The 19,300-nt window shown below is 40.4% G+C and overlaps 1 protein-coding gene across 6 annotated transcripts; it reads right to left on the reverse strand.

The window, feature by feature from the left end:
- Positions 1-8,422: 8,422 nt before the first annotated feature.
- Positions 8,423-15,790, reverse strand: LOC115192442 (uncharacterized). Of its 6 annotated transcripts, XM_029750938.1 has the most exons (10): positions 15,393-15,790; positions 12,953-13,006; positions 12,514-12,612; positions 12,323-12,412; positions 10,050-12,098; positions 9,821-9,925; positions 9,660-9,731; positions 9,430-9,519; positions 9,270-9,341; positions 8,423-8,743 (listed from the first exon to the last, which is right to left on the reverse strand). In XM_029750938.1, exons 5-10 carry the CDS (start codon positions 10,852-10,854, stop codon positions 8,535-8,537), a joined length of 1,353 nt encoding a protein of 450 aa, XP_029606798.1. In that variant the 5' UTR covers positions 10,855-12,098; positions 12,323-12,412; positions 12,514-12,612; positions 12,953-13,006; positions 15,393-15,790; the 3' UTR covers positions 8,423-8,534. The 6 variants fall into 6 exon arrangements, 5 of the variants coding, with proteins under 5 accessions (XP_029606798.1, XP_029606800.1, XP_029606799.1 ...); XR_003877930.1 differs by lacking the exon at positions 10,050-12,098; XM_029750940.1 differs by lacking the exon at positions 12,953-13,006.
- Positions 15,791-19,300: the final 3,510 nt, after the last annotated feature.

Consider the following 19,300-nt stretch of genomic DNA (forward strand, 5'->3'; position numbering starts at 1 on the left):
GACATATATGCTTTCTTGGAAAATGGCTGTGTGATTATTTTGGGCTATGTACTCCCCTAACATAATCTAATGTGTTGCTTTCGCTGTAAAGCCTTTTTGAAATCGGACAATGTGGTTAGATTAATGAGAGTCTTATCTTTAAAATGGTGTAAAATAGTCGTATGTTTGAAAAATTGAAATTATTGCATTTTTTAGGTTTTTGTATTTCGCGCCACGCTGTTGCACTGGCTGTTGAATAGAGTGGGAGGGTCACGTCCCACTAGCCCAGAGAGGTTAAAGGGATATTGGCAAGTACCCCTTACCAAAAGAGCTTGTGAGATTGCTGCCTTTATAACTCCATCTGGTTTGCTCTCTTATACAGTGATGCCTTTCGGGTTGCGGAATGCTCCAGCCACCTTCCAGAGGCTGATGAATCGGGTGGTCTCAGGTCTGGAAGGGTGTGCCGTGTATTTGGACGACGTGGTTGTCTACTCAGACTCTTGGGAGGAGCATGTCTGTAGAGTGCATGCCCTGTTCGAAAGACTGGTGTGGGCCAGGTTGACTATCAATTTGGAAAAGTGTGAGTTTGCCAAAGCTACAGTCACATACCTAGGCAAGGTTGTTGGTCAGGGTGTTGTCTGTCCCGTGGAAGCCAAGGTTCAGGCTGTGAAGCAGTTCCCACAGCCCTCCACAAAGAAAGAACTGATGCGCTTCCTGGGAATGGCGGGGTACTACCGTGTTTCCTGTAAAAACTTTTCGGTAGTAGTGTCCCCCCTGACCAATCTATTGAAGGCCAAGGCTGAATTTATCTCATCCACCCAGTGTCAAGAGGCATTTGATGCAGTGAAGGCTCTTTTGTGTTTGGCACCCGTGTTGGTAGCACCAAATTTTGGGAAACCATTCAAATTGCAGGTAGACGCCAGTCAAATCGGTGCTGGGGCTGTGCTTCTCCAGGAAAATGATGACAATGTTGAGTGTCCAGTCAGTTTCTTTTCCCGGAAATGTAATAAGTATCAGCAAAACTATTCTGTAATTGAAAAGGAGGCTTTTAGGTCTCATTTGGGTTTTACAGTACTTCGAGGTCTATGTTGGTTCTGGGTTAACCCTGTCATGACGTTGGCCTGTGGGTAAGGTTTATGACCCCCCCCATAAATACCTTTCTCCCTTCCCCTCTCTTACTGACCCTACTGAAGGACTGCTGTCCTGTTAAATATAGAGAGTCTGGGAACATCAAACAAATGGGGAAAGGAATCATATTTTGTTAATAAAACCAGTTGGAAATATGCTTGATAACGTAATGAGTATGGAGGTCAGTTCATTGTTATCTGGGACATTATGATTGATGACAGGACGACATAAACTGTACCTGAGAAAGTATACACCCTCTAGTTATCAGAGTCACATGGAATTGTTATGCAATTGAAATGTTTGATATTGAAATTGTTTGTTAGGAGATTAAATGTAATTTTAGCTTCCAAATGAGAGAATTGGGTTTTCATAAGGAAAGTGCCCTGCTCGATCAGTGGCCCAACCCTGTGAAGAGACAGGGGTTATAAACGATGAAACACCTCATTCCCCCCTCTCCACTATATAAGCCTTTGACGAAAAGATAACCAGTAGTTCCAGTACGGGAGGTCTGCAGCCTCTACGTTAGAAGGACACATGTCAAGAACAGAACTAAGCCAACCTCGGCGAGAGCTATGGTATGAACTGGTATGAACTTTGAGCTTATTCACTACAGAAGTGATACTTCCTAGCCGTTGAGTTAGCCGCTGCTAACGTGGGCTAGGAAAGGACGGACGACGGATCCAGTCTAACAACCAGACGAAGATACCACCACGTATCCAATTTACCACCATTGACATTCTTCCACTACAGGAAGATCTGTTGGCCAACCCGGCCAGCATCTACGACCAATCTACCGAAGCGCAGCTCAGAGTAAATATTTATTGCATTTTCCTTTTCCAAATGGGCGGTAATTTAGAATGCATAGGATAATGTATTTACGATAGCATAGCTGCTGTTTCTTTGTTCCTAAATCTTCCCGCCCTTTCATTCAAGCCCAACCCCCTTTCCTTTGTGTAACCAGGTTCCGTCCACCGGGACGTTTTCTGTATGACATCATTGGTGTTCTGTGTATTTGTAATTCTGTGTGATTAGTTAGGTATTTAGTAAATAAATAATTAAACCAAATTTTGTATTGCTGATTCAACTTGTTAGCCAGGGTTCGTGAAGATAACCAAGAATTTACAACTTTCATTATGAAACTGAAAATAAGATAAGGGTTAATATTGACTGCTATCGATGTAAAATATTACTAAGTATTTTAAGAGTTTATTCGGAAGATAACAGCTCTATAAACGTTCTTCCGTGGTGCCCCGACTTTCTAGTTAATTACATTTACATGATTAGCTTAATCAGGTAATATTAATTACAGAGAAATCATTTTATAAGTTAGCATGTCATATCACTTAATCCGGCATATCCAAAGACACGACAACCCCTTTAACTGTGTTCACTGACCACAACCCACTTGTTTTTCTGAAGTCCCTGCAAAATCCCAACCAGCGCCTGATGCGTTGGGCTTTGTTCTTGCAACCATTCAACCTCGATATTAGACACATTAGTGGTAAGGATAATATCATTGCTGATGCTCTGCCCCGTGCTTCTTTAACCTAGTTTGTATTTTCTCTCTGCTGACCTCTGCGGGCTGTCTGCGCCTCTTTTCTCTTAAATTGCTCCTCAGGTACCAGGGCTGCTGAGTTTGAGGACGGACAGTCAGCTAGGGGACACGGAGCTACTGCTAGGAGCCGGGACTGGTATCCATTTTTTTTGGGGGGGGGAATTTGGATTGTTTTGAATATGTTGGGTCGTAATTTGGGTTGAGGGTGGGACCCTCATTTAAAGGAGGGGGTGTCACTGCCGTGCAGGGGCGGTTCCTCCTGCAGGCAGAGGAGGGTTGTTAGTGATTGGAGCTGCCATGATTGGAGCCACCTGGGCTCAGGGTATTTAAACTGCTCCACTAATCTCTCTCTCTCTCTCTCTCTCTCTCTCTCTCTCTCTCTCTCTCTCTCTCTCTCTCTCTCTCTCTCTCTCTCTCTCTCTCTCTCTCTCTCTCTCTCTCTCTCTCTCTCTCTCTCTCTCTCTCTCTCTCTCTCTCTCTCTCTCTCTCTCTCTCTCTCTCTCTCTCCCTCCCTCCCTCCCTCCCTCCCTCCCTCCCTCCCTCCCTCCCTCCCTCCCTGCTCCTCCAGGTATGATCCTGTTTTGTTTGTTCCCCTTGTAGGTTTACTTAGTTTCCACTCAGTCATGTTCACACACACAGATTCATGCATACATACACCCTACATTATAACATTTCCACACCTCATTCCTTTTCTTTGTTTAAAGTTAATAGTTTTTGGTTGACAATAAAGAACCTTTTGATTGGCCTATACCTGTTGTTCATGTCCCCTCATTTTTGCCACAGGCTATGAGCTGGCCTGTGACAATATTTACAGATGGCATACACATTTGTTATTAAGGCACATGAAAGTTCACATGTTCCAGAAGGCATTGCTGCTGCAAAAAAAAGCATTTTTATAAAAAAAATAAGTTTACGTTCAAATGGCTCTCCTGTGAAGTAGTGACACGCGACATACGCCTAGTTTCCTGAAACGAGTCACATATTGTAAGAGCTTTCATTGTCTGCTTACATAGGGGCGGCAGGTAGCCTAGTGGTTAGAGTGTTGCAAGATCGAATCCCCGAGCTGACAAGGTAAAGATCTGTCGTTCTGCCCCTGAACAAGACAGTTAACCCACTGTTCCTAGGCCGTCATTGAAAATAAGAATTTGTTCTTAACTGACTTGCCTAGTTAAATAAAGAAATTACAGAGTGCCTCTTATCCAAATTACAGAGTGCCTCTTATCCACCCCTCGTCCCCTTATGTACATCTCAAATGTCAGTAGAATCGCAATCTGTTTAAGCAAGTCAGCCATATCAGCTATGTTTTTTAAAAAGGAAGTTAAAAAGGCTGAATGAACTGTTTTTCTGCCAGACAAGGCTCCGCTGAATGCCAGGAGTAGCAGTGGTAAGGATTCATTCCATGGTGCTGAAAAGAAAGCTCTGCTGTTGCGACAGCTTTATGTAGGCCCTAACAGTTTGTGGGCATTGTTTGTCACCGTTATAGTGCAATTAATGTATTGTTTAGTGTTGTGTAGTGACTTTTCTGGCATGCATCATAAACTTTTTGGGGGAGTTTTCCCCACAAAGATTTACATGCTAAAATCACCACTGCTGTGAGATCTGGAACTAGCACACATTCCTCTCATTACTTTTATCAAGCTCCAGTTTAACATAAGAATATCCCTCCCCTTCTCTCTCCTCTCAGGTGAATGCAGCCTCCCAGGCTGGCCTAACCCCCCTCCACATAGCCAGCCACAATGGCCACCCAGACAATGAGCCAGCTCCTGAAGGACCAGGCAGACCCAGGGGCCAGAGATAGGCAGGGCAGGACCTCCCTACAATTGGCAGCTACCACCCAAAGAGAGGGGGCTGTGGTAGGACTACTTATTTTAGCTGGGGCAGACCCTAACGCCACCAACAAGGAGAAGAAGACACAATTACACTTGCAGCCATGGAGGGGAGAGTGGATGCTGTGTCGACGCTATTGGTGGGGAAGTCAAGGGGAGGGGCCAAAGATATGGACGGCTCCAACCCTCTCCACTACGCTGCGGCTAACATGCTGACCACACCGCCCGTGTTGCATGTGCGAGCATTGGAAAATAAATCTACACATACATGTTATTCAATAATTTCATCCAAACTGCTCGTCCGCGTCAACGAGCGTCTGCATAGCCAGGCGCTAAAATCGAACTTGGTTCTATTTTTTACATTTGAGCCGCTGCCTCTCCAATCTCCTCATTGGTTTTTATCAGCATATACCCATGTGGGTGATTGAAACCTGAACTGAGGTCCATACTCCTGTCCATTTTGTGGTGTTAATGCACCTTAAAGTTGGATGCCAACCCAAATATAAAGTCCACAGAAGAAGAACACAAAGAAGAAGAAGAAGAAGAGTGGAGGAGAGATTACTAGAAACTATAGTGAACAAAAATATAAACGCAACATGTAACAATTTAAAAGATTTTACAAAGTAATAGTTCATATAAGGAAATCAGTCAATTGAAATAACTTCATTGGGCCATAATCTATGGATTTCACAGGACTGGGAATACAGATACGCATCTGTTGATCGCAGATACCTTAAAGATCTTGTGGCAACAGGTCACAAAACCTGCTGCTGTGATGGCAGACTGTGGTATTTCACCCAGTAGATGTGGAAGTTTATCAAAATTGGGTTTGTTTTCGAATTCTTTGTGGATCTGTGTAATCTGAGGGAAATATGTATCTCTAATATGGTCATACATTTGGCAGGAGGTTAGGAAGTGCAGCTCAGTTTCCACCTCATTTTGTGGGCAGTGTGCACATAGCCTGTCTTCTCTTGAGAGCCAGGTCTGCCTACGGCAGCCTTTCTCAATAGCAAGGCTATGCTCACTGAGTCTGTACATAGTCAAAGCTTTCCTTAAATGTGGGTCAGTCACAGTGGTCAGGTATTCTGCCACTGTGTACTCTCTGTTTAGGGCCAAATAGCATTCTAGTTTGCTGTTTTTTTTTGTCAATTCTTTCCAATGTGTCAAGTAATTATCTTTTTGTTTTCTCATGATTTGGTTGGGTCTAATTGTGTTGCTGTCCTGGGGCTCTGTGCGGTCTGTTTGTGTTTGTGAACAGAGCCCCAGGACCAGCTTGCTTAGGGGACTCTTCTCCAGATTCATCACTCTGTAGGTGATGGCTTTGTTATGGAAGGTTTGGGAATCGCTTCCTTTTATGTGGTTGTAGAATTTAACAGCTCTTTTCTGGATTTTGATAATTAGCGGGTAGCGGCCTAATTCTGCTCTGCATGCATTATTTGGTGTTTTACATTGTACACGGAGGATATTTTTCCAGAATTCTGCATGCAGAGTTTCAATTTGGTGTTTGTCCCATTTTGTAAATTCTTGGTTGGTGAGCAGACCCCAGACCTCACAACCATAAAGGGCAATGAGTTCTATAACTGATTCAAGTATTTTTAGCCAGATCCTAATTGGTATGTTGAATTTTATGTTCCTTTTGATGGCATAGAATGCCCTTCTTGCCTTGTCTCTCAGCTCGTTCACAGCTTTGTGGAAGTTACCTGTGGTGCTGATGTTTAGGCCGAAGTATGTATAGTTTTTTGTGTCCTCTAGGGCAACAGTGTCTAGATTGAATTTGTATTTGTGGCCTTGGCGACTGGACCTTCTTTGGAACACCATTATTTCTGTCTTACTTAGATTTAGAATAATCTGGATGTGTGTGTGTGACCTTCCTGGTCCTGTCCCTCAAGTCAGTGAGTCAACACAGGAAGGAGCAATGGATGGATAATTCATTTATTTCCAAAGCTGCAATGATGGGACACACACAGTATGGAGGAATGGTCAGTAGTCGACGAGATATAAATATCACTCCCACAGCAATTCTCCATAAATCTGCTCTATAATATACTAATAAAAAAACAATTGAAATGTCTATCAAAGTAATTTTGATCATATAGTGGATTTAACCATTTCTAATAATTCATAATTTACTATAATAAAAATAAATACATTGTTTCCATGTGTAATCTCAACTATCAATTATTTTAGTATTCAAAATATATAAAATTAACCTAAAATATTACTCAATGTCACACTCATGTGGTGAAGAAATGTAATACACCTAGAATGTACCACATAGGTTCCTAAACTAACAAAACCAGGCTAATACGCTGGCTGGTGCTCATGAGATTAGAAAACGTATACTTTATACATTTGTTATAAATTACTTGCAATGATGGGACACAGACAGGATGGATGAATTGTCAGTAGTCGACGAGATATAAATAGCACTCCTAAAAAGGATGTTAGCTACCATCTTAGACCACTGCTCCCGTGTGGCGCAGTGGTCTAAGGCACTGCATCTCAGTGCAAGAGGCGTCACTACAGTCCCTGGTTTGAATCCAGGCTGTATCACATCCGACCGTGATTGGGAGTCCCATAGGGCAGCGCACTATTAGCCCAGCGTCGTCCGGGTTGGGCCGAGATAGGCCGTCATTGTAAATAACAATTTGTTGTTAATTAAATAAATTAAAATAGGGAACTTTAGCTAGCATAAAACCCACATGGAAAACTGAGATGTGGCAAATAACATATAAAAAGAGTGTATTATTTCACGCCAATCCAACAACAGTAGTTACTAATAACATAAATTGCTAATGTAAAAGGGGGATTTTATGATGTAATGTGAACTTCATACATTTCTATCCCGGGACCTCTCAATTTTCCATAAATCTGCTGTGGATTACCCAGATTCCCATACCTTTATCACTGAGTGTATTAGACAATGTAAACACACCAATCTACCAGGTGGCATAATACCCATTTTATGCAGGAATTTAACCTCTACGGGATCGACAACAAAAACTTTTATCACGGCAACTGGTTTGATACATTCACCTCTGAAGGTTAATAATGTACTTGCATTCAGTAATCTTGCTCTGATTTGTCATCCCGAGGGTCCCAGAGATAAAATGTAGCATAGTTTTGTTTGATAAAATCAATTTTTATATTCAAATGTAGAAACTGGGTTCTAGTTTGAACCCCTGCTGTCTCTGGCTCCACACCCAACCCGCCCTGCCATCTCGATGTGTTTAAGTTAGTGTTTAAGCTAATGATCCATCAAGTACTACGTTCCTTGGAGTGTGTAAACTTACATTTTGTATCATTTTCTGTATGTTCTCTATAGTTATGTACTTGAAAACGTATCAATTCGGCACATTTGGGCAGACTTGATACAAAATATTGTGCAGTATTGCTTCACTTGATCAATCTGAAACTTTACACACACTCAGTCTTGTATTTCTAACCAATTTAGGACTCCTCATAAATACATACCTTTTGAGGACCATGCTTTCCAGACATCATAGAAGCACAGAAATAACTCACGAGTTCGAAAAAAAATCTATTATGATCCCCTAAAGTTGCTGACTTCTTGAAAAAAGTTCACTTGTAATTTTACCAACTACTTGCAAATCAAATCAAATCGTATTGGTCCCATACACATGGTTAGCAGATGTTATTGGTCCCATACACATGGTTAGCAGATGTTATTGGTCACATACACATGGTTAGCAGATGTTATTGGTCACATACACATGGTTAGCAGATGTTATTGGTCACATACACATGGTTAGCAGATGTTAATTCAGGTGTAGCGAAATACTTATTTCCCTCATTAAAATGCAAATAATTTTATAACATTTTTGACATGCGTTTTTCTGGAATTTTTGTTGTTATTCTGTCTCTCACTGTTCAAATAAACCTACCATTAAAATTATAGACTGATCATTTCTTTGTCAGTGGGCAAACGTACAAAATCAGCAGGGGATCAAATACTTTTTCCCCCCACTGTAAGTCCCATTAAATCCTCAGAGGTACACCAAGATAGCCAGAAGCATCTCATACACTTATTTTCTCTGATCTGCAACTATTCTGTTGTGTACATAGAACTTTACTGCTCTCCAGTCCCTGTTTACTAGCGCTTGGGGAGAAGCAGCAATGCATTTCTCACAGTCTTGTTTTCCAGGCGTTTTTCCCATTCGGATAAAATTCATCAAGGAATCTTCAACTGCATCCACCTCTATTGTCGACCAATACCTTTTTGTTCCTTTGGCACCTTTGGAAAGAGATGACATTATGAATGACTACATTATATAAAGGTTGAGTACAATACAGAACTTGAACATCTCTGTATTAACTCTACAAGGTTGCAGCTGTATCTGCAGAGAGTGTGTTGAGATTAAACTAACAATCCCAACTAAATAACTACATAGATAAGGATGTGAGAGAAGAATGTGCAATGCTGACATCAAGGCAGACTCAATCTGTATGGAATCTAAGCCCATCAAATTGTTTGCAATGTAAACCTTCTAATAAAAGCAATACTTATTAAATGAAGTTCCCTCCCCCAGGTAAAACAATGTAAAGCGTGGTTATCCTTCTGTGTTAACATCTATCCTGACACACTAGTTCCAGATCTAACGTCTTAGATTCTGTACAATCCAAACTGAACCGTTCTGTGCTGGCATGGTTGGAAATACACTAACTGATGAAGACAGGATTGATCTGGACCAGCACAGTACCATAAGTTGACACTACAGAGTGAAAATGCACTGACTGAAGACAGCAGGAAACATGCTAACCGTGTGAGCCTCTCTCTTGTCCCAGCTTTCTCTTGGTCATTGGCTGTTTTGCACGAATCGCTGACATCTCTCCTGGAAAACATTAGTGGAAAACGTGTCATTTTCGAAAAGGACATTGTAATTATGAATACGTCCATGTGTATGTAAGGTATAGGCATACCGGTCAGATTTTCTTCATAGGATTCTTCAGACGACTCCTCTCTCTCAGAGTCATTCTCTGATACACAATCAGTGGCTGCAGCATCATTTTCTCCAGATATAACAGTTTGTAAAAGACAATAAAAACAAAAGCAAATTGCAGTAAGTTAAATCAATGCACAACAAATTAGAGTCAGAATTTTTTGCCAGAGTGAAAATGCACTGACTGAAGACAGCAGGAAACAGTCTAACCATGTGAGCCTCTCTCTTGTCCCAGCTTTCCCTTGGTCATTGGCTGTTTTGCACGAATCGCTGACATGTCTCCTGGAAAACATCAGTGGAAAACATGTATTTTTCGAAAAGGACATTGTAATTAAAGAATACGTCCATGTGTATGTAAGGTATAGGCATACCGGTCAGATTTTCTTCATAGGATTTTTCAGACGACTCCTCTCTATCACAGTCATTCTCTGATGAACAAGAGTCTGCAGCCTCATTGTTTTCAGCCATGCTTATTTCTAAAAGATAGCCAAATGAAGAATGCTAAATAGAGGCAAGCTAAATCTGCGCAAAACAAAACCTTTGTTTTTATTGTCAGTGTAAACTTTTTGCCATTAAACTAAACACTGGGGGTAAACTTACCACTGGGACTGATGGTTATTTGATCCAGAGTTTTCCCCTTGAACTCTGCCAATCTGCCCTGTTCACACGCCATAAGTATTTTACTTATTTTTGCCAACTGAAGCATTCCTTCTGGAAGACGGTAGAATTTTCGATGAATCCGAATGTCGTGACCCAAGAAGTCAGCAAACTGGTCCTGTTCTGTATCATTGAGATTTAACACTCTGGAGAGGGTGGCAACCTGTTTTCGTAGTTTAGTTGATGACAATGCTTCAGGTAACTTGGCACCACATTGTTTGGCATAGACGTGGATGCAGTCATTCCCCCGAAAATGTGTATCATATCCTGGCCTGGCAAATAAGTAGATATTTCCTTCGCTCACTCCACATGAGCACCGCTCTTTGATAAGCAACTCTAAAGATTCCACCATCACTGGAGTGAGGATTACAGGCACCTTCCTGCCACGCTTCCCACAAGTTTCAATGCGTTCAAAATGTGCACAGAGAAGTCTCTCAACCTCTGTTAGCGCCACTGCAACATCTTTGTTAAGTGGGGATTTGTCCCTGGAGTGAAATGTTGCCACAGACATCATTGACACCTCTCCCTCTCTTTTCCTGTTGAAGATAATCATCTGAGCCAGTATCACTTTTGCTAGATTGCTCCATTTTCTTGAGGTTTTCTCATCGCACAGTTGGTTGTAGTATTGTTTCTGCTTTTCATCCAAGTACATGTGTATTTTTTTAACGCCATCTGCTAATGGAATAAGCTGCGGTGCGTTCCATTTCTTCTGTTCAAGTGTACGATATGCAGCAGAAGAGAATTTCATTCCAGCGAAGACGGTAGATGCCTTGGAAGTCTCGGACAAGCTTCAACTTTTCTTCAGTCTGGGTAATAAGAGCTTCACCCTCCATGACGTCTGCAATTTTCTGGATGCTTTGCCCAAGCATTGTCGCCAGGGTTGCTTTTTCGAATTTGTTTGTCTTTTCATCATTGCCAGTCACTTCTTTGACAGCTTTTATGATGTGTTGGAAGTGTTTTGGGTTGATATAATCCTTCATCTTTTTCAGGGGTGTCACCTTTCTACCTTTAATCACAAGTCTCCCTAGTTCTCGCAAAGTTTGACGAATGTGCTGGTGTTGTGAGGGGTTCTCCCCTTTTTTGTTGTACATTTTTTCACCCAATGCCAAGATGTATCTGTCTTGTTTTACTGCATGGGCTACATCATCTTGAGCCATGTTACTCACAAGTTTCCATACCTTTTCGCTCACTCCTTTAGCAACCGGTTGAGCATTAGCACAGAGTGCCTGTATTCTGGTTTTGCCAGGCATCTCCTTTCGAACGTTTTGTGCTAGTGTGCACCTTGCCACATGCTTCCACATAGATTTGCGTTTAAAGAGCCCATGGCAGGCAAAACAATGCTGATAGTCCTGGTGATTGGTCTTGTTTGTTTACATGGTACCAAAACCCCCTTTCCTTCTTTAAGTGCCTGAATGTTGTGTGCCCGATTCCCCTTCTTGTGAAGGAGATCCAGCTGAAGTCTCCTAGCTTTTGATCTCTTCGCAAACCGAAGTGCAGTAGCTACTGCTATTTCATCCCCATGTTTATGTTGTAAATGACGGGCAATTTTGGATTGCGGTTGCTCGCAAAACAGACAGAAGTGCTTTTTTTGGTGATACTTTTTGGATCCATCTACTTCGGAGACATTCATTACAAGCAATGATTCACTGCTAGTGTTTGACATTGGGGAACTAGTACATCTCTTATAAGTATTTGCATATTGTTTCTTTCTATTGAGTTTCGATTCTCCATTTGAGCTGTTTTCTTCTGAGGAACTTCTGCATCTCTTGTTAGTCTTCTTGTAGTGATTTTTTCTCTTGACTCCTGCTATTTTATCTGAACTGTCCCTCTGAGACTAAATCAACGTGTTTACTACTGTCCACCCTTGTCTTTGGTTCTGAAAAATCATCGGAATTGTCTTCCTCTGATGATCCTGGGGACATAATCATCTTCACTGTTGTCAATGCTGGTTATTGAGTCATCAGTCTTGTATCTAAGCATAGCTTTGGTCAACTGTATTGAAGAAGAAAAATTCTATTGTATAACTAGACAGATGACACAGAAAGTATTTGGACACCGGCACATTTTGATTAGTTATGACTCTGTGCTTCTCTACTTGATTTTGTTATAATACAATGAATATGGGATGAAAGTGCAGACTTGTCCATCTTTGATTCACAAAGCTGATTCACAAGAACTTACAGTATGTGCTGGTGTTGTATGACACTTTAACTTACGTATACACTGTCTGTTCTGATCAACGGCGGTGCATCATCCAACACATGGACTATCGACCCAGAAGTACTGGCAGCCTTGTTGTCTGACATCTAAGGATACAATAAAATGATATTAGTCATGCAAATTAGGCAATAGGACATGATAATGATTCAACCATCCCCAGTATCCTCATTCTAAACAACTGACAAACCTGAGCTTCGGGATTTATAATTTCCTTTTCAAATCTGGCCTCACAAGTTGAATGATGCTTCTTTATAGTTTCCATGCGCCTTCTTAGCCTCTGCAATGCCTTTGTAAAGGAAGACAAAAACAATAGTTGAGAAACGACAAGATTGCTCGGCACACAACAAGGGATGGGCTGGGGGACACCAATGACTGTTATTATTGACTAATAGAGGTTCAACAAACATCTATTACAATTTCTGTTTTTAAAAACTACTTTCAAGGTAAAAAGCAAGTATAAGCATAACATAAGCACATTATGCAAGTTCCTGGATGCAACTAAAGCTGAATCTGCTTTTATGGATGGACTAAAATAAAATCAGTGTGAGTGGTTTGGCTAAAGCAAGGCAAGCATACTCTAAATACTAGGCGAAGCAGAAAATACTAGGCTACGCCTTAAAACATACCGCATTGGTTACTTTGTAGGTTCCTGGACTCTTATCTTCCATTTTGTTTTCGATCTGAAAAAATGTGTGTAAGAAATAGGGATTTGGTTAACCTGTTTAGGATAGGGGGCAGTATTTTCACGGCCGGATAAAAAACATACCCGATTTAATCTAGTTATTACTCCTGCCCAGAAACTAGAATATGCATATAATTTTTTGATTTGGATAGAAAACACCCTAAAGTTTCTAAAACTGTTTGAATGGTGTCTGTGAGTATAACAGAACTCATATGGCAGGCCAAAACCTGAGAAGATTCTATACAGGAAGTGCCCTCTCTGACCATTTCTTGGCCTTCTATAGCCTCTTTATCAAAAACAGAGGATCTCTGCTGTAACGTGACATTTTCTAAGGCTCCCATAGGCTCTCAGAAGGCGCCAGAATGGGGAATGATGACTCTGCAGTCCCTGGGCGAAAAACAGTAGCACATTTGGATAGTGGTCGATCTGAGAACAATGACACGGGCGTGCGCATGCACGTGAAGAGTCCATTTTACATTTTCAGTCTTTGAACGAAAACAACGTATCCCGGTCGGAATATTATCGCTATTTTATGAGAAAAATCGCATGAAAATGGATTTTAAACAGCGTTTGACATGCTTCGAAGTACGGTAATGGAATATTTTGAATTTTTTGGTCACGATACGCGCCGGCGCGTCACCCTTCGGATAGTGTCTTGAACGCAAGAACAAAACGCCGCTATTTGGATATAACTATGGATTATTTGGAACCAAAACAACATTGGGTGTAAAGTAGAAGTCCTGGGAGTGCATTCTGACGAAGAACAGCAAAGGTAATCCAATTTTTCTTATAGTAAATCTGAGTTTGGTGAGTGCCAAACTTGGTGGGTGTCAAAATAGCTAGCCATGATGGCCGGGCTATCTACTCAGAATTTTGCAAAATGTGCTTTCACCGAAAAGCTATTTTAAAATCGGACATAGCGATTGCATTAAGGAGTTCTGTATCTATAATTCTTAAAATAATTGTTATGTTTTTTGTGAACGTTTATCGTGAGTAATTTAGTAAATTCACCGGAAGTTTCGGTGGGTATGCTAGTTCTGAACGTCACATGCTAATGTAAAAAGCTGGTTTTTGATATAAATATGACCTTGATTGAACAAAACATGCATGTATTGTATAACATAATGTCCTAGGAGTGTCATCTGATGAAGATCATCAAAAGTTAGTGCTGCATTTAGCTGTGGTTTGGTTTTTGTGACATTATATGCTAGCTTGAAAAATGGGTGTCTGATTATTTCTGGCTGGGTACTCTCCTGACATAATCTAATGTTTTGCTTTCGTTGTAAAGCCTTTTTGAAATCGGACAATGTGGTTAGATAAAGGAGAGTCTTGTCTTTAAAATGGTGTAAAATAGTCATATGTTTGAAAAATTGAAGTTTTGGGATTTTTGAGGAGTTTGTAATTCATGCCACGCCCTATCATTGGATATTGGAGCGGTGTTCTGCTAGCGGAACATCTAGATGTAAGAGGTTAAAAAATCCGCCAATATATGTATATATTTTTTCAAGACAGTGAATTGTCACAGTCCTACAAAATTTGACACTTTCCACAACCCTTATTCCTGTTGTGGTGTTTCACTCTATGTGCAAAAAAAAGACCTGGAAACCGCACCACACCCCTCCCCCACCCCAAAACAAATGTCCATGGTTTTCAATAAAAAAATCAGGTCACTTATTTCTTAATTAGTTTAACATATTTCTTATTTTCATCTGAATTATTTAAATGTAAAAAACGGTATTTGGGTAAGAAAGGGCTATAAAAAACTGCCGCAACTTAAATACATTAATTTAATGGGGATTTAAATATTTTAACACACATGCAGGCTTATGACTTGACAAAACAGATAAAAAGGAACTGGCTTTTCTAGCTAGCTTGTTACACTATAGCAATATTATTTTCCAATGCATGTAACATTGTGTTAACCACAATCATGTTTTCTGAATCAAAGACACGTTTACCAATTATGCTAAACTTATTAGCTAGCTTGCCACCATAGCTAGCATCATTTTTTATTGTTTTACAACTAGCATCCATTAGCTTGCACACTAACCGTTAGCTAGCAAGCTAACCGTTAGCTAGCACGCTAACCGTTAGCTAGCACGCTAACCGTTAGCAAGCCGCAAATAACTATAAGGTAGAAACATGCAAAGTAACAATTGCCCATTAATGAATTGTTAGGATAAGCCTACCAATTTCAATCTCATGACGCAGTATATCTGACACAATGCGGTTTTCGGATATTGTCAATGCATGTTGGATTCCACCAAGACATACTTGAGCTAACATTATTTACAAATAAAGACAACAGGAACATGCATTGCTCGCCAATACAGCAAATACAATTTTTGCTAAAATATTGGTTAACATTTGAGTTAATAGCTTACCTTCTTGCATGAATGCGAACGTCTGCAACCTTCCTCCTCTTCCTTAAAACACATGTTGCACAGCTACTTTAGTTGTGATCATGCTCAAGGCAGAGACAGGCTTGCCAGATCAATTTCAAATTTCTAGGAGGTCCACTCAAAACCCACCTTCAAAGCCTGAAAACTAGCACCATTTCAGCATATTACAGGGAAATTAATGTTTTTTTTAAATACCATGTTGGTAACGTTGCAATATAGAAGTAGTATAAAAACTTCCACCCAGCAACCAAAACTTTTTACCTGCAGCAAAGTTTTAAAAGTACCCCAGTAAAAGACAAAATAGCATACATGGCAACCCTGGCAGAGATTTGTCACTGCAGCATGGGGGAGGGGAACTGTGTTGACCTGTGAAACTTTTGGTAGTTTGGTACTTTTGTGCACTCTGCGGTGGGGGAGGGGCAGGTTCTTGAGCGGAAATTATGGAGAGTAGACATGCATAACAATGATTCCATCAACCCAGATTTCTGAATATGTGTGCAATGTTATTACTGTTAGCTACATTTCCTTAGATATTTTGGGTTTGTAGCTTACACAATCAGTATCAGTGAGGTGTTAAGCGCAGCTACTTGAATGGTCTGTACATGAGAGATGGAGTGGTGGATATGGACATTTGTCACTGGGGAGACTTGCTGACACAAAAGTAGCTTATGGCAGGTTAAGATTCTAACTAGCAACCTAACCCCTCAGCAATCAGGTTCACTACCTACCCACAGACCAAACAGCCTAGCAATATAACCTCTACGGGCCACGGGGGCAGTATTGAGAATTTTGAAAAAAATATGTGCCCATTTTTAACTGCCTCCTACACCAACTCAGAAGCTAGGATATGCATATTATTAACACATTCGGATAGAAAACACTCTGAATTTTCTAAAACAGTTTGAATGGTGTCTGTAAGTATAACAAAACTCATATTGCAGGCAGAAACCTGAGAAAAATAGATTAAAAAAAAATGAGAATTTTGTGGCTGTACTATTTAGTGTCATTGTTTTAAAGATACCACAGTGAGAAAGGATTCAGTTCGCAACTCCTACTGCTTCCACTAGATGTCAACGATCTTTAGAAAGTTGTTTGAAGCATCTGTGATAAATACACACCGAATTAGAAAGCTTACAAGTTGACACGTCATCACTTCATTTTTTGCGCCTGCGCATGAATCTGAGAAGAGTGCCTTTGTCATTATCGTTTATTCTAGACACTTGATAGGTTGTGTGAAAATATTACTGATGTTTACTGATGTTTCACGTTAAAAATGGAACAAAAGATTAGTGCTAAACAACGTTTGACATGTTTAAACAAACGTAAATAGATTATTTACTAGGTTTTCTTTAGTTTTTCGACGTGACTTTACACTGCCCACCTCATTTTGTGGGAGCCTACTGAACGCTAACTATTTGGACATAAATTATGAACTTTGTCAAAAGAAACCACATTTGTTCTGGACCTGGGATCTCTGGCAGCGCCTTCTGATGGAGATAATCAAAGGTAAGGGGATATTTAGAATGTTATTATCGATATTAGATGATGCTAATGCTAACGGTATAGCTTAGCTTAGCTTAGCATATAGCTTATTGTTGTTAGCATAGTACCCAGTTTATACAAAATGTGATTTCCCAGTAAAGTTATTTTGAGATCTGGCCCTTCGGTAGCAATTACGAGATGATAATATATTATTCTTTGAATGACAATATTATAATTTACCAATGTTTTCGAATAGTAATTCCGTGATTTGTAATGCTGGATTCACTGGGTGCATTCGAGCCGAAAAAAATTCTGAATTTCACCGCGACTGTAAATGCTGTTTTTGGATATAAATATGAACTTGATGGAACTAAAAATGCATGTATTGTATAACATAATGTCCTATGAGTGTCATCTGATGCAGATTGTCAAAGGTAAGTGCATAATTCTAGCTAGTTTTCTGTCTGTTGATGCCCTTCTTTGAATTGGCTAAACATTACACGCAGCTATTGTCAATGTACTCTCCTCACATAACCTAACTTTATGCATTCTCCGTAATGCCTCTGAAAATCGGACAGCGTGGTTAGATTTAGGAGATATATCTTTCAAATGGAGGAAAATAGTTGATTATTTGATTTTTTGAAATGATTACTCTTGCAGTTTTGAATTCCCCGCCATGGTCACATGACAATGAATCCCAATACCGGGATAAGATCGGGATAAGATCCTCAACAGGTTTTAACAGCCATCTCTCACTATTGGCACTCAGTTACTCTCACAATCTCTCTTTCTCTCTCATAACAGGCCTTTTTAAATCATATTTGCATTTACCCACCACTAGACCCCTGGTTTAACTATGTGGAATAAAATGTAATGATAATAAGTGATTTCAGGTTTGTACTGCTGTGAAGACGTAGGCCTTTACATCAGCAGTGATGTCTTCTCAAAAAGCCTCAAGAAAACTCATAATAAACTTAGGTAGCTGATGGGTAGCTGATGTTCATATCGTAAAGGACAAGTCCCTATAAGCTTTTGTCAGGAATCAAGACTAGGTTAAAAAACCAACGCAACTGCATGATTTACAAATGGTAGGCTACCTTATGGTAGGCATAGTTATAAAATGACATTATAGGCCGACACTGTACACTATAGGCCTATTTCTCTTCCGAATAGGAGAAGGTCTATTGCAGACTTGCCTAGTGCGGCACAATGGCCGAAACATGGCCTGGCCATGGATGAAAAGCACCTTTTCAAAACGGGGTAGAACTGAGGGAACATAAGGCGGACCCCAGGATTTCAGCTTCCTGTGTTAGCTGTTGTAATCCTCTTGCTGCGTTTATTTGTAGATAGACTCACCCCAACAGGGAGTTGTGGGGAGGGAGGTATAATCAAAACGTCTGCTTAATGCTTTTGAGGGAGCAGCAGAAAAGTGTATCCAAGTTGGGGTACCCCTTGCTAGAATTGTTAGTTGTAGCAGTAGTAGTAGCCATGTAATTGCAGCAGTGTTGTAGTCGAGTCACTAAAGCATACGTCCGAGTCAATTCACAAGACCCTATCGCTAACTCTGAGTTGAGTCAAAGTCACCAATGTTTGAGTCAAGAGTCGAAATCAGAGCTGAAATCAGAGTCCCAGTGTTCGGTCCAAGAGTTCAAGTCTAAGACAATGGGTCCATATTAACTTAATATTAAGTTATTAACCCAGTCAGATAATGGCAGGAGGAATTTGATCAATAATTTTTTATATCCCCTTTCTTTCTGTGCCAACAAATGTTTATATGCTACAGGTAAACCAGATTGTCAGCTAGCTAGCTAATTAGGTAACATGACTGAACATGGTGTGGCTGCACAGCTTCTCTATATTTGATGTAGTCTAAACAGAAACTGAAAGACAGACAGACAGATACACCTCTATAAACTATACTCATGTCAGATATTAGAGGCTAATGTTCACATAACAGGCCTATCTGAATTTAACTTAATCAATTGAAATCACGTTTTAATGTTAAGCTTTGATTTGTAACATTAAATGTTTTTCAGTGCATAGCAGTCTACAAGAGTCTGTGGAACATGTTCATATTAGTGGTACAGTTGAGTGAGAATTTGAGCTACATTTGATACATTGTATGACACACCCTACACTACAGCCAATCATTGAGCAGCCTCCCATCCCCTTCTCTGCTCCCATCCCCCTCTCTCTCCCCCCACCACCACCAAGTCATATATATTAAGGCCAAATTATAAGTCTTAATGAAGAAACTGCTATAGACAATACTGAAGTAAGATATTAGTGGCTGATGTTAACATTATGTGGAGGTCAACTGATCCTAGATCTGTAACTTTATAAGTGCCTAAAGCCAACTCTAATATACAGTACCAGTCAAAAGTTTGGACACACCTACTCATTCAAGG

The sequence above is a fragment of the Salmo trutta genome, chromosome 4, assembly GCF_901001165.1.
Source record: "Salmo trutta chromosome 4, fSalTru1.1, whole genome shotgun sequence".
Taxonomy (NCBI): domain Eukaryota; kingdom Metazoa; phylum Chordata; class Actinopteri; order Salmoniformes; family Salmonidae; genus Salmo; species Salmo trutta.

What these genes read in the sequence shown, in the direction of transcription:
- LOC115192442 (XM_029750940.1), bottom strand. Translation starts at nt 10,854, where the DNA reads ATGAAATTCTCTTCTGCTGCATATCGTACACTTGAACAGAAGAAATGG. An exon ending in CTATGAAGAAAATCTGACCG is followed by an intron (nt 9,732 to 9,820) that starts GTATGCCTATAC and finishes GATGTTTTCCAG; the next exon opens with GAGACATGTCAGCGATTCGT. An exon ending in ACAAGAGAGAGGCTCACACG is followed by an intron (nt 8,744 to 9,269) that starts GTTAGCATGTTT and finishes CTCTTTCCAAAG; the next exon opens with GTGCCAAAGGAACAAAAAGG.